Source organism: Ictalurus punctatus, chromosome 14 (assembly GCF_001660625.3).
Source record: "Ictalurus punctatus breed USDA103 chromosome 14, Coco_2.0, whole genome shotgun sequence".
Lineage (NCBI taxonomy): Eukaryota > Metazoa > Chordata > Actinopteri > Siluriformes > Ictaluridae > Ictalurus > Ictalurus punctatus.
In genome coordinates, this window is record NC_030429.2 from 25487586 (window position 1) to 25502585 (window position 15000).

General features: G+C 46.6%; 2 protein-coding genes across 10 annotated transcripts in view; both read right to left on the reverse strand.

Moving 5' to 3' along the window:
* Positions 1-6119, reverse strand: part of map7d1b (MAP7 domain containing 1b) — a 51102-nt gene extending 44983 nt beyond the window's left edge. For 4 of the 5 annotated variants that reach the window (XM_017484994.2, XM_017484993.3, XM_017484995.2 and 1 more), the window contains exon 1: positions 5742-6119. In XM_017484994.2, coding sequence (XP_017340483.1) covers positions 5742-5799 — 58 coding nt within the window. In that variant the 5' untranslated portion in view covers positions 5800-6119. The remainder of the gene's footprint in view (positions 1-5741) is intronic. The other variant, XM_017484996.2, reaches the window with a different exon arrangement.
* A 5964-nt stretch (positions 6120-12083) lies between these two features.
* Positions 12084-15000, reverse strand: part of stpg1 (sperm-tail PG-rich repeat containing 1) — a 7941-nt gene continuing 5024 nt past the window's right edge. For 4 of the 5 annotated variants that reach the window (XM_017484556.3, XM_053685472.1, XM_053685473.1 and 1 more), the window contains exons 7-9: positions 12932-13100; positions 12611-12801; positions 12084-12289 (exon numbers count right to left, since the gene is read on the reverse strand). In XM_017484556.3, coding sequence (XP_017340045.1) covers positions 12216-12289; positions 12611-12801; positions 12932-13100 — 434 coding nt within the window. In that variant the 3' untranslated portion in view covers positions 12084-12215. 5 annotated transcript variants of the gene reach the window in all.

Below are 15000 nucleotides of genomic sequence, written 5' to 3' on the forward strand. Positions count from 1 at the left end.
TTATTCTATCGCTAGCCGTCTCAGGATCTTCATCGGTTCTGCTGAGCTGTGTGAAATTCTCTGCTGATTAAACACCAGGAATGACGTGATCCGACTCCCGGGCTCGGGACGTGTGAACCGGTACGAGACTGCGAGGGTAAACACGCCAGCGTGGTGTTGTAACTGTCTGGATTGTCGCAAGATCCTCCCCCGCCCACCCCCGTCTGCTTGGAAATGGTTTGTTCCAGTTTTCCTGATCACTACGTGGTGCCCTTGTGAGGGAGTTTAATCATAATCATAATAATAATAATAATAATAATAATAATCCTGTCTGAGAAAATAACCCTCAATACTAGCACAGCACACTCAATTTACTCCTGTATTTACTTCTGTATTTAGGGGGTGTACAAACTTTTGCACCCACCCTGGCATACAGTGTAGACTTATATCGGTTATAATCTCAGTACAGTGATGTAGCGAGTCTGATGTGTGCTGAGTTGGACCTTTGGCCCAGAGGATCGAATTTCCAACTGGTCATGCAGTCTGCAAGCGCAGCCAGGAAATGTTTCATCAGGAACTGAGGAAGCTCGGAGAGGAGGAGGAGGAGGAGGAGGAGGAGGACGAGGGGGGCGAGGAAGACGAGGAGGAGGAGGAGGAGGAGGGGGAACACGTTCTCGGCCCTGTCGGCTGTGTCTTTCCTGAAACGCCGCGTTACAAAATGGACTCCTGCTTCCTGTGGCTTCCGCCGAGGAGGAGGATTTCCAGGCACAACATGTATCACCAGTGATCACTCCACGGCGCCGCTGAGTTCTGGACCGTGATTGGCCAGAGGGTGTTCAATACGTTTTCTAAAACGGCGGCTCTGACGGTAGCGCAGCTGCGAATCACGGGTTCGTCTTATCGTGCGCTGTGGGTTTCCATAGCGACAGCTCGTTCGCAGGGACCCGCTTTATTAAAAAGCGAGGAAGACGTGTGGAATCGGTCGAGCGGTGGAAGTTTCCGGTAAGGGACGCGCGTGCTCGTGTAACATTTTACGGAAGGAGTCTCCTTGCGTAAGTTTTCCGACGTCTTCGGGACAGAGGAGTTCTCGGTAACGAAGCTGCGGGGGCTGTTATGTCCCTGTAACCGCATGACACCGGGTGTTTTATTCCTTACTTAATATTCACCGTACAGCCACAGCGCCGACGAATCTCCGACGAATCTCCTGAGAGAGAGAGAGAGAGAGAGAGAGAGAGAGAGAGAGAGGGAGAGAGAGAGAGAGAGAGAGAGAGAGAGAGAGAGAGGGAGAGAGAGAGAGAGAGAGAGAGGGAGAGAGAGAGAGGGAGAGAGGGAGACTTCTCTTCCTGTTGTTATGGGCTAAAAGGTGTCTCTTTGAACAAGTTCGGTCTTGGACGAGTCTCATAAACACAAGGCCACTGATGACGGAGTACAGAGCCACGAGCTTCCTGTTCTGCCTCGTTATTTATAGGCGTATAAGATTATCAGGCTCGGATGGTTATTTTATACACACACACACACACACACACACCTGAAGTCGTCTGTTATCTTGTGTGTTTTGTGTTTCGGTGGAAATCCCCCCCAGTCACGCGCCAGCCGTTCCTGAGGCGTTTGGGAAGTGCACATTCCCGGGAATCCTGGGATATCACACACACATTTGTCCACCAGGAATCCAGCCACTCGCCTTCCTCCGGGGAGAAGCCACAAGAACCCAAACGTTCCTCCAGGGGCCTTATACGGTTCTAGCGCTACTCTTCCAAAAACGCAAACCCTGTGTTGTGAGGGGTTTTTTTTTTTGAGAACCCCGCAGAACCGACTCTGATTATTCCCGGAAACAGGAAGTGAAGCGACGGTTACGTGTGAAAAGTTTGGAGCAAAGGACCGACGGACTGCGGTGTGTTTCTTTGTTTGCCCCAGATGTGAAACACTATCCATGGGGGTTCGGGGATGTTTTTTTGCTTGCAGCTCATGAGTCGGTAGCTGCGGCTATGAGAAGTGCTCCATTTACCCCAAACACAACAATCAGCCCTTCACGTCTGCAAAAACAGGGTCAGGAGATCGGCTTGCGGAAAAGTGGGCGGCTCCAAAACAAACATGGAGTCGGATCTAGATTCTAACCTGCAGTCGGTAAGACTCGGACGCAAGTCCGAGACCAGGGCTAGCCGAGATCGGGTCTTTATCGCGCCGAGGTCGAATACCGAATAGCAGTTTAGAGTACTTTTATTTCATTTTCTCACCGTGGACACTCCCACACGTTGAATATTTATGAGTACTGCGCTCCCGAAGTCCAATTCAGAACGCTAACTCGGAACCTTCTCCAAAAAAACCCCCCAGAAACGCTCCGTACAGAAGAAAAGACGCTTAAACTGTAACGTAGACATTTCGAACGAGATCATGATTACTAGGGCTGGGCGATATATCCGAGTAATATCGATATCGCGATACATGATTACGCGATACACTTTTCTGAGATATCGTTGGTACGGTGACGGATTTTTTTTAAATAATCACAAATGAAATAATTTTTACTTCATCTTCTTCGTCTTTCTAGGGGTTAAAGAAAAGCATCGTCGTCGTCGTCGTGGTAACTCTCTTTTTTAAACTACTGTTTTGCAGACAGTTTGTGAGCCAAGTTATATATCGTGATACGCATCGGGTGTGGCAGAAATGTCCTCAAGGGCCGCGATATGATATTTTTGTCACATCCCCCAGCCCTAATGAACGGCAGCGTCCTAGACCTTGTAACGACCTTGTAATCGTAACGAGAAATGAATACGATCGCAATTTTTACGTGTTGCAGACGTATACGTTTATGCAGTAGACGTTTGCTTTGCGAACGCAGGGTTTAGCCAAACGTATCCTTTGTATCGGAATCGAAATCTGATGAAGAGTCTCATCGAGTGCTTGGGCCCCTAGTAGTAATAATAATAATAATAATAATAATAATAATACACAAAATGCACATCATAGCAGGATATCCAGCTACGATAAAATGGACGAAAATCCACATTCGCCATAAAATACACACGGACGAGTCTTTCAAATGTGTTAAACGCTGTTACTGTGACTACACCGCATGCTCAGGGAGAGTTCCATGCCGTCCTCGAGCCTGACGTTATATAATCGTCTATCTGCAGTGGTCTGACCTGGTCCCAGGGCGAGACACAGGGACGTAGCGTCGGCTAATCATGACGCACGCTGCGAGTGCGTGACGCATAGCGGTGTTATAAACGGTTATAAAGCATGTAAGACGCGCTCGCGTTAATAAACGCAGGATGTGAAGAGAATTCTCTAACGGAGAGAACGTACGCGACGGCCGGCGTGTCCCGATCGCCACGGTTAACGTGATCCAACATCCTGGAATGAAACTTCATGTACATCTCACGGTATACGATGATAGGCTGCTTTTGTGAGAGCAGGTCTGCGTCATGGAGAAGGAATGTGTTTTTGTCCTGTGTGTGTGTGTGTGTGTGTGTGTGTGAGACACGTCTATCCTTCACGTCTCCCCTCCGGCAGATCCTCTCGTTAAAACACCGAGTGTGCTCCGATCATCACGCGCTCCTTCCACAAACACAGTGCACGCCGGTGTCACGTTCCCAGATCTCCGCCACGTGGGTTCGGTTTCCGGATCCGAACCCGGACTAAAGATCTGCGAAACGACGCTCTGACGGGAGCGAGAGTGAGGACGAGCGGGCGTGTTTCTGGTACGCGGCGTCGGCATCCTTCAAAATCACAGCCTGCTGATGCGCGAAAAATGCCGTCGCGCTCTACACGTGACCTCGGGCCACGTGCGTGAAGCTGACGCGCCTGACGATTTATTTCGACTTATTTCGATGTCAAGATCTGAATTAACGACTCTTTCCCACTGGTTTCCCTCGATCCTATTATACGGTACGCTAGCCCTTCTCCATAACAGAAATAATAACAGTCATTATTATAATTCTCACAGACGACGATGCATGGAGAGCCTGGGCCCCTAATAACAACCCAGCAGATTATACGTACACTGCAATCTGGACAGAAGAACGCGACGGAAGAGTCTCTCAGACGTGTAGTTAGTATATCTAGCATCACCACTTTGAAGCAAAATGAGCGTTTTGATGAAAACAGGAGGCTTGTGTACTGCTACTGTACTTGTTTATGTGATAATAAAGTGCTCCATGGGAATTTCTTTGGGAACAGCATACAAGACGATCTGAAAAGTTCGACTACGTGCTTTCCGTGAAACAGTCATGCTGAAATTAATCTACAGAAGAAGAAGAAGAAGAAGAAGAAGAAGAAGAAGAAGATGAAGGGTTCCTACCACTTGGTGCTTGGACCCCTTCGAATAATAAACAGAACGTAAATGATATGAGGGAACATGGCAAGCAAATATAAGGGCCTGTGCACCACTGAAGAAGAAGAAGAAGAAGAAGAAGTGCTTGGACCCCTAATATTAATAAACCAAATGGAGGGGGTATGAGAGAGCATGGCAAGAACATATCAGGATTTGTCCACCAGTGAAGAAGAAGAAGAGGAAGAGGAAGAAGAAGAAGATGGATTCCTACCACTTGGTGCTTGGACCCCTTCGAATAATAAACAAAATGTAAATGATATGAGGGAACATGGCAAGCAAATATTAGGGCCTGTGCACCACTGAAGAAGAAGAAGAAGAAGAAGAAGAAGAAGAAGAAGAAGTGCTTGGACCCGTAATATTAATATACCAAATAGAGGGGGTATGAGAGAGCATGGCAAGAACATATCAGGATTTGTCCACCAGTGAAGAAGAAGAAGAAGAGGAAGAAGAGGAAGAAGAAGAGGAAGAGGAAGATGAAGAAGAAGAAGAAGAGGAAGAAGAAGAGGAAGAGGAAGAAGAAGAGGAAGAGGAAGAGGAGGAAGAAGAAGAAGAGGAAGAAGAGGAAGAAGTGGAAGAAGAGGAAGAAGAAGTGGAAGAAGAAGAGGAAGAAGAAGAGGAAGAAGAGGAAGAAGAAGAAGAAGAGGAAGAAGAAGAGGAAGAAGAAGAGGAAGAAGAGGAAAAAGAAGAGGAAGAAGAGGAAGAAGAAGTGGAAGAAGAAGAAGAAGAAGAGGAGGAAGAAGAGGAAGAAGAGGAAGAAGAAGAGGAAGAAGAGGAAGAAGAGGAGGAAGAAGAGGAAGAAGAAGAAGAGCAAGAAGAGGAAGAGCAAGAAGAAGAAGAAGAAGAGGAAGAAGAAGAGGAAGAGGAAGAAGAAGAGGAAGAAGAGGAGGAAGAAGAAGAAGAAGAGGCAGAAGAAGAGGAAGAAGAGGAAGAAGAAGAGGAAGCAGAAGAGGAAGAGGAAGAAGAAGAGGAAGAAGAGGAAGAAGAAGAGGAAGAAGAGGAAGAAGAAGAGGAAGAAGAGTTCCTACCACTCGGTGCTTGGACCCTTGGAATCATGAGCTGTTCAGAAGAAGTGTGGTGCGTAAGGGGGAATGTGAGGGAGGAAACCCGGAGTGAAAGAGAAACCCAGAAGCAGCAGCTGTAAAGGAAACACAGTAAACACAGTAACCTCTGGCACACTGGAAGACCGTCCCAGGGTGTGTCCCAGACTCCTAATGCTCCCTGCTCCTGGTCTATCAGGACATACCGTATGTCCATGCGGGAGGAACCTGAGAGTCAGTGGAAGGACATGACATGCCTTTAAAACCGTGATTCTGCTCAGAAAATAAAACCGCCGAGAAGCGAGAGGGTTAAAGTCTTAAAGCAGCACGAGACCCCTGCATCTTCTGAGAGCAGGAGAAGAAAAGATCTCATGGAGCTCACAGTCTCTTACCTTTATCACTCAGAGTCAGCTTCTCCTCCAAGCTCATCTCCAGATCTCTGTTCTCCATTTTCTCTCAGTGAGTGTGTGTGTGTGTGTGTGTGTTTAAGCTCTTTGCTCTTCCTCTGCACACTCCGTCATTCCATCAGTCAATCCCCAAAAAGAAAAAAAAAACCCTCAGCTAAGAACAAAAGCAGTTCTTCCAGCCTTCTAACACCCCAAACACAGCTTTCTCACCAGACAGTCTAACAACAAACCGTCCTGCTTCGCGGAATTAAAAACGACTCCTGCTGTTTTATCGAATATGATTAAAAATAGATCTAAAACCAGAAGCAGAGGGCGCCGAGATCCGGTCCGTTGCCCTGCCAACCCGCCGCAATGAAACCGCTCTGAGGAACAGCCGAGCTATACCGGACTCTACCATCTACCCAGGACAAGACAGGGGGGAGGTCCTGCTCATACAAAACCCAAAACCGAAATAATCACCTTCCTAACCCATGTTAAAAGGCGTATTGACGGAATTATGACACCGTTTTAAATACCTTTTGATGTTTTCCTGCTTTGTTTTTCTGCGAATAAGGAAAATAAAAATACAGGATTTAAAATCCCCCCCCGCGCGCTGCTCACAGACTCCTCCTCTCTGTCCCAGCAGCACTGGGAGGAATTCTTCACTTGGGCGAAAATAGAACGGACTTGATGTCATGTTTAAAAGTGAAAGTCTGCGAAACATAAACGTCTTTTTACACAGTTTACTTCAAAGTGAAGTAAAACAATGACTTTTATTTGTTACATTTCATAATTAATTTAATGTGAAAGAATTTTCAGGTGTTTTTTGGGGGGTGTTTTTTTTTCAGAAATGACCCACTCTCCCACTGTTTGTTTATTTGTTTATTATTATTATTATTATTATTATTATTAATTATTACTACGACTAGTACTACTACTACTATTATAATTATTATTATTATTATTTATTACTATTATTATTACTACTACTATTATTATTATTATTACTACTATGACTAGTACTACTACTACTACTACTTTATAATTATTATTATTGTTATTATTATTACTACTACTACTATTATTATTATTATTATTATTATTATTATTATTATATGTACATGTATCTATGGTGTTTAAACACCAGTATATCATTTCAAAGGAATAAATAAATAAATAAAACATAATTATATAAACAAATGTTGATTCATTGTTAATCATATATTTATGATTTTTTTTATCGATCTTTCTACTATATAAAGTATAAAAAGTATACAAATATATGTGGATATATATATATATATATATGTCACAATACAATTCTATTATTTTGTAAAGAACTTTTTATCTTTTTTTTTTATTTAGTCCCGCCCTTCAGATGTTAAATATGATAGTTACATGTTTCCCAGAAGACAAAATACGAACAATTTACACCGACCATCCTGTTCAAAAGTTTACACCCCCCTGCCTCTCAATGTATCGTGTTACCTTCTGGAGCATCAGTGAACGTTTGCACCTTGTGTAATAGTCGCGTACAAGTCCCTCAGTTGTCCTCGGTGTGAAAAGATGGATCTCAACATCATATAGCCGCTGATGGAAAGGGGACAAATATGCCTCCACCCTGTGTGCAGAGTTTGCATGTTCTCCCCGTGCTTTGGGGGTTTTCTCGGGGTACTCCGGTCTCCTCCCCCAGCCCACAGACATGCGCTGTAGGCTGATTAGCATTTCCAAATTGTCCGTAGTGTGTGTGAATGTGCCCTGTGATGAGTTGGTGTCCCCCGCCCCGCCTCGTGCCCCGAGCCCCGAGCCCCCTGGGATATCCTCCAGGGTCCCTGTGACCCTGTATAGGATCAGCGGTACAGAAAATGGATAGATGGATGGATGTTTTTATCATTTCCTGCACCTCAGGAGCTTTCTGATAAGGCTGATTAAATGATCACGGCCAAATCTAATCATGTGAAACACACGCACGCACGCACGCACACACACACACGTGCACACAAAGTATTATTACAGTATATTCATGCTAATATGATTGAGTGAAACTCACCCTGCCTGAAAATACCTGTTTAAGGGTGAAGTATTAAAAGTAAAACTACACGGACACGATGTCGTGTATAAATTATATTCGGGGTACGAGTTATCGCCGGAACGTTCTTTGTTGTGTAATCACTAATCATTAAGAATCGAAAAATAAATGTCCGTGATAAATTGGAAGATCTTCACTTGCAGGTCACCGAAATAATAATGTTAGACAGAAGTTCAAAGTCTCTTTTGAAAAAAAAACAAAAAACAAAACAAAAACAATGGGGGTCAAAGTGCAAGTAATCAAAGTACAACTCCTCTGAAGCTCAGCCAAAAAATAAAATAAAATAAAAAGAACTTTCCTTTTTACATCAGATATAGTCATAATGCATAAACGCTTACAGTATGAGGTTATATACACCTCCAGCTGTGTAAAAAAGCTTGTGTGAACATCTACGATGAAGAAAACAGATGAGAAAACGCGCGTGCCATGTGGTAAATAAAACGTGAGCTGTAAAAAGGAAGTCACTTTTATCTGTGCTGCAGAGCAATTAAAACGTTATACTCCAGACTTTTCCTCGCCGGCGGTTTATTTTAAGCGCCGCTTTAACAGACCGAGTCGTCTTTTGTGTACGTAGAGATGAAATCTCACCGTATGAATAACATACACATAAACATAAATCACCACAGGACTTCCGGGAGCACGACGCCGGGTTAGGACATATACTTCTGCATTTTCGATTCTATTTTAGACAACGTTGGGTTAAAAATTCCACAGCTCTTCAGTCACATCCTGTATTTTAACAGCGGCGGCGGGTTTCCTTCGAAGTTCGAGTTTGCAAAACAAATTAGCCCTACTTGCATGGGATTAAATGCGCATGGGGGAGTGGGGGTCATTTCTCGTTTCACAGGTGCGTCTCCGCGCTTTTATTTCCGCCCGGATCGGCCGTGTGGGTGTTCTCCTCCGTCCTCCTCTGAGAATATTACACGCGGAATTACCAGCGGTTTTTAAACGCTTCCTGGGTCGTGAAATGAAAAATGGAAGCTTCGTATTGATACTTTTGCGATTATTGCTTTGCTGGACTTTTCAGGTTGCTGCAGGAACTTTGGTTCTCCCCGAACTGAAACGAGAGCCAGAGTCTCTTCTCTGCTCCAGCGCCTGGTATCACTGCACAACATAAACATCCGGATTTGCGGAAAACACAACCTTCCAGAAACTAACGCGCTCCTGTCTGGATGCCAGAGTTTTATCACAGAGGAGACGTGTAAAAAATTTTTTAAAAAAACATGTAACCGACGTCCCTCTGATAAATGAAGTATGGAAAGGTCCATTCTGAACAGTAGGGTGGGTTTACACGGGTTTCCTCCGGGTTCCCTGGTTTCCTCCTACCTCACACCTAGCGTTCTGGATACACTTCGATCCTGACCCGGATACAGCGCTTAATGAAGACGAAGGAATGAAAATGCAATCCGGTCCGTGCAGGATTTCGCAGAGGGTTTCTTTTTTTGTGTGATTGTTGAAGCCAAAAATGCTTAATTTGCGTTTTTTTTTTTTTTTTTTTTTTAAATTGTTGAAATCGCAATCGCACAAAACTGTTTCGCACGGGCTTTCCGCGACGATGTTTGTTGGTAAACGAGACCTTTTAGCTGTACTCGCGTTCGACGTATGTGAATCGAAGAGGGCTTTGGATGGAAGACGTCACATGACGCGTCCCGGGCCCAAATCTTGACAATCGCAAATATATTGCAGAATAGGTCATATATATGCAGAGCGCATTAGGGTTTACTTTGGGGTGAGGTGAATTCACATGGAATCCGCAACAAAAGACAGAACCAACTCGAGGGCACAGATTTGGACGTTATCAGCTGGTGAGCTGGTCTCTGACGTCACCGGCGCTGCCGGGATGAAAATAGATCATCATGAATTAAACAACAGAAACCTGTGCTGCTGGACGCCTGAGGACGTGCTACAGTGACGTAAACGTTACGTCCTCGCATCAGACACCCTTCTGTTTCCATCTGATAGCTGCGGAGTGTGAAAAGAGGCTGTTGTTTCAGTGGATGTTAGGATGCTAGCATGTTAGGAACTCGATTTAAAAGCTTCCCAGTGGTCACGTTAAGGTCACGTCAACTTCAAACAACGGCCCAGGAGACACTCTGCCGCATCCACTGTATAATGTCTTTGTATCCATTTAAAACACATTATCTGTTCATGTCTACGGTACAGGAAGTACCACAGGTTCTGCTGTGAGGACTGTTTGGGGAATGCTGCATCTGTTCTACTGTAGGAAGGGTCTCGAGTAACAGCTGTCGTGACTCTGAATCAGATCTCACAGCCGTCAGAAATCTGAATCGGATCCGTTTTATTCACTTTGTCGAAATGTCCTGACAACCGCTAGGTTAGAAATGGATCGTGTCGTGTCGTGTAACTGTGTCTTGCTGTTGTAAGAGCCCTGAGAATGATCCAAGGATCTGGTGTTAAACTGACAACAAGGAGTCATCGCAGGAAAGGAAGACGGGTGGAGGGAGGAAGTCACAAGATTAACGCCCACGCCATTAGACGTTACAGTTACAACATCCAGCAGCATCGAGGCTTTGGACAGCAGGGAACTGCCTAAATTTGTATTTAAAGTCATGCGGCGTTGATTTGCGTCCGTCCACATCGCTCACGTTGAAGCACGCACACACCCACGCCATCACCGTCGACATTTGCTGTGGCTTTGAGCTCCGATTCCTCCACCTGCTCAACGACTGACCCAGAACCAGTGCGTTAGACGTCTCTCGTAGCAAACCACGACCCAGCCTGACTGATCCAGCATCAGCTGTTAAGCAGGAACAGATTTAAAGTAGTCTCAGGCTTTCAGCTGTTAGTTTATACTTAGCAACAGGCTAATTTCTGCATCCACACTAATGGATGAGAAATCTAACATACTGGGAAATGAACAGCTGGCAGCAAAATGTTTCACATCTCTGACATTGTGCCGGATTCAGAGTTGAGTTAAGTCAGTCGGTCAGTTAGTCATCAGTCCGTCAGTCAGTTAGTCGATTAGGCGATGAGGCGGTGAGTTAGTCAGTTGTTCAGTAGGTCAGACAGTCAGTCAGTCACATTATTAAGTCCGTGGGTCCATCATTCAATTTAGTCAGTCGGTCTGTCATTTAGATAGTTGGTACCTCAGTCAGTCAGTTACTTGGTCAGTCACTCAGTCAGCTACTCGGTCAGTCAGTTAGTTACTCAATTACTTGGTCAGTCAGTTACTTAGTTAGTCAGTTAGATAGTAGGTACATTAGTTAGTCAGTCAGTGACTTGTTCCGTTACTTAGTCAGTTAGTTACTCAGTCAGTTAGTTATTCAGTCAATTGCTCAGTTAGTCAGTCAGTTACTCAGTCAGTTAGTTACTTAGTCACTTAGCTACTCAGACAGTCAGTTATTCAGTCAGTTAGGTACTCAGACAGTCAGTTACTCAGTCAGTCATTTACTCAGTCATTTACTCAGACAGTCAGTTACTTAGACAGTCATTTACTCAGTCAGTCAGGTACTCAGACAGTCAGTTACTCAGTCAGTCATTTACTCAGACAGTCAGTTACTTAGACAGTCATTTACTCAGACAGTCAGGTACCCAGACAGTCAGTTACTCAGTCAGGTACTCAGACAGTCAGTTACTTAGACAGTCAGTTACTTAGACAGTCATTTACTCAGACAGTCAGGTACTCAGACAGTCAGTTACTTAAACAGTCATTTACTCAGACAGTCAGGTACTCAGTCAGGTACTCAGACAGTCAGTTACTCAGTCAGTCATTTACTCAGTCAGTTACTCAGACAGTCAGTTACTTAGTCAGTCATTTACTCAGTCAGTTACTCAGACAGTCAGTTACTTAGTCAGTCATTTACTCAGACAGTCAGTTACTCAGACAGTCAGTTACTTAGTCAGTCATTTACTCAGACAGTCAGTTACTTAGTCAGTCATTTACTCAGACAGTCAGTTACTTAGACAGTCATTTACTCAGACAGTCAGTTACTCAGTAAGTTAGTCAGTCACTCACACAGTCAGTTGCTCAGTCAGTCAGTTGCTCAGTCAGCCAGTTACTCAGAAAGTCAGTTACTCAGACAGTCAGTTAGTCAGTCAGCCAGTTACTCAGACAGTCTGTCACTCAGTCGGTCATTTACTCAGTTGGTCAGTTACTCAGTCAGTTAGTTACTCAGTCAGTCAATCAGTGAACAAAATGCCTTTTCAAAATTGACTAAAGTCACCGTTTGTTCTTCTTTCTAAACACTTATGAATATGGAATGTGATAAGTCACAAAATAAAAACGAAACAATATAATATATGATTTTGATGTGTAATAAATTCGTGGAACATGCCCATTTACAGCTTAGTATTTAAATCTTTTCTGTAAAGTCTGTATCCCATAATCAGAGACTGCAGTGTTGTAATGTCTTTCTCCTGAAAGCTTGTCTCTATGCTGGTATCCACATGTTGTCATGATTGTATAGGAATGAGCGCTTCGTAGGAACATCTGGCTCATAGGAACCTGCAACATAAAGAAGAGACACATCATTTTAACAAAAGCGGGGTCAACCTCAAGACACACAGTGTCATATAGGAATTGGCTCAAATAAAAAGTAAACGTGTGTTACTGATCCTGCGAACTAAAATATCTACTGATGCTCATTATGGCATGTTGAAAGATATCGTGTGCATCAATCTGACATTTATAGTGGAATATTTATCACACTATTATCATTGTGTTTGAATCAGAAGGTGGTTCTGGGGGTAGGCAGCGTTCTTGCTCCTGAGATAAACCCATTTCAAAGAGGTGAATAAGAGAGACAGCCAGACCCATTAGTCTCACCCGGGCCCGGGACGCCATGTCCTCTGGTGTGGTGCGTCTCCCTACGTGTGCTGGACACGAACGCAGCGCTGGCCATGAGGTGTTTGGGAGGTCCAGCGTAGTTCACAATGTCGTACTGACCCGGTCCGGGCAGTGGGAGGGCTTTAGGAGGAAGCAGAGGAGGAGCTGCGAGTCCTAAATAATGCCTTCTCCTGAAACACACACACACAAGCAGAACACTTACACATCTGTAAAGGGACGGTTTGGAAGTGTCAGAAACAGTTTGGTGTCACGCTCAGGTAGGATTTTCTGAATAACTGCGTAGCTGTAAGGCACACGTACGGTACAATAGTCCTCTTCACAGGTTCTGGAGTTTTATAAGGACTGTAGGATCCTGGTCCCGGGCCTTCACTCTTCACCAGAGTCTGTATCCTGGCAGAAGTGGATTTGAAGCAGGACGAGGGTACTATAGGGGTTTTCTGTATCACCGTGGCATTCACACTGTAATGACCTGCAGGGAGGAGAGATTGCGAGAGAAAAATACACAAAAGAGAGAAAGAAAACACAAAAGAGGGGTGAGTTGGGTGAGTGAGGGGTGAGTGAGGGGTGAGTGAGGGGTGAGTGAGGGGAGAGTGAGGGGAGAGTGAGTCAGGTGAGTGAGGGGTGAGCGAGGGGTGAGCGAGGGGTGAGCGAGGGGTGAGTTGGTGAGTGAGGGGTTAGTGAGGGGTGAGTTGGTGTGTGAGGGGTTAGTGAGTCAGGTGAGTGAGGGGTGAGTTGGTGAGTGAGGGGTGAGTGAGGGGTGAGTGAGGGGTGAGTCGGTGAGTGAGGGGTGAGTGAGGGGTGAGTGAGGGGTGAGTGAGGGGAGAGTGAGTCAGGTGAGTGAGGGGTGAGCGAGGGGTGAGCGAGGCGTGAGCGAGGGGTGAGTTGGTGAGTGAGGGGTGAGTTGGTGTGTGAGGGGTTAGTGAGTCAGGTGAGTGAGGGGTGAGTTGGTGAGTGAGGGGTGAGTGAGGGGTGAGTGAGGGGTGAGTCGGTGAGTGAGGGGTGAGTGAGGGGTGAGTGAGGGGTGAGTGAGTCAGGTGAGTGAGGGGTGAGTGAGGGGTGAGTCGGTGAGTGAGGGGTGAGTGAGGGGTGAGTGAGGGGTGAGTGAGGGGTGAGTGAGTCAGGTGAGTGAGGGGTGAGTGAGGGGTGAGTCGGTGAGTGAGGGGTGAGTGAGGGGGGAGTCGGTGAGTGAGGGGTGAGTCGGTGAGTGAGGGGTGAGTGAGGGGTGAGTGAGGAGTGAGTGAGTCGGGTGAGTGAGGAGTGAGTGAGTCAGGTGAGTGAGGGGTGAGTGAAGGGTGAGTTGGTGACTGAGGGGTGAGTGAGGGGTGAGTGAGGGGTGAGTCTGTGACTGAGGGGTGAGTGAGGGGTGAGTGAGGGGTGAGTGAGGGGTGAGTCGGTGACTGAGGGGTGAGTGAGGGGTGAGTGAGTCAGGTGAGTGAGGGGTGAGTGAGGGGTGAGTGAGGGGTGAGTGAGTCAGGTGAGTGCGGGGTGAGTGAGGGGTGAGTCGATGAGTGGGGGGTGAGTGAGGGGTGAGTGAGGGGTGAGTGAGGGGTGAGTGAGTCAGGTGAGTGCGGGATGAGTGAGGGGTGAGTGAGGGGTGAGTCGGTGAGTGAGGGGTGAGTGAGTCAGGTGAGTGAGGGGTGAGTGAGGGGTGAGTCGGTGAGTCGGTGAGTGAGGGGTGAGTGAGTCAGGTGAGTGAGGGGTGAGCGAGGGGTGAGCGAGGGGTGAGCGAGGGGTGAGTTGGTGAGTGAGGGGTTAGTGAGGGGTGAGTTGGTGTGTGAGGGGTTAGTGAGTCAGGTGAGTGAGGGGTGAGTTGGTGAGTGAGGGGTGAGTGAGGGGTGAGTGAGGGGTGAGTCGGTGAGTGAGGGGTGAGTGAGGGGTGAGTGAGGGGTGAGTGAGTCAGGTGAGTGAGGGGTGAGTGAGGGGTGAGTCGGTGAGTGAGGGGTGAGTGAGGGGTGAGTGAGGGGTGAGTGAGTCAGGTGAGTGAGGGGTGAGTGAGGGGTGAGTCGGTGAGTGAGGGGTGAGTGAGGGGGGAGTCGGTGAGTGAGGGGTGAGTCGGTGAGTGAGGGGTGAGTGAGGGGTGAGTGAGGAGTGAGTGAGTCAGGTGAGTGAGGGGTGAGTGAAGGGTGAGTTGGTGACTGAGGGGTGAGTGAGGGGTGAGTGAGGGGTGAGTCTGTGACTGAGGGGTGAGTGAGGGGTGAGTGAGGGGTGAGTGAGGGGTGAGTCGGTGACTGAGGGGTGAGTGAGGGGTGAGTGAGTCAGGTGAGTGAGGGGTGAGTGAGGGGTGAGTGAGGGGTGAGTGAGTCAGGTGAGTGCGGGGTGAGTGAGGGGTGAGTGAGGGGTGAGTGAGGGGTGAGTGAGGGGTGAGTCGA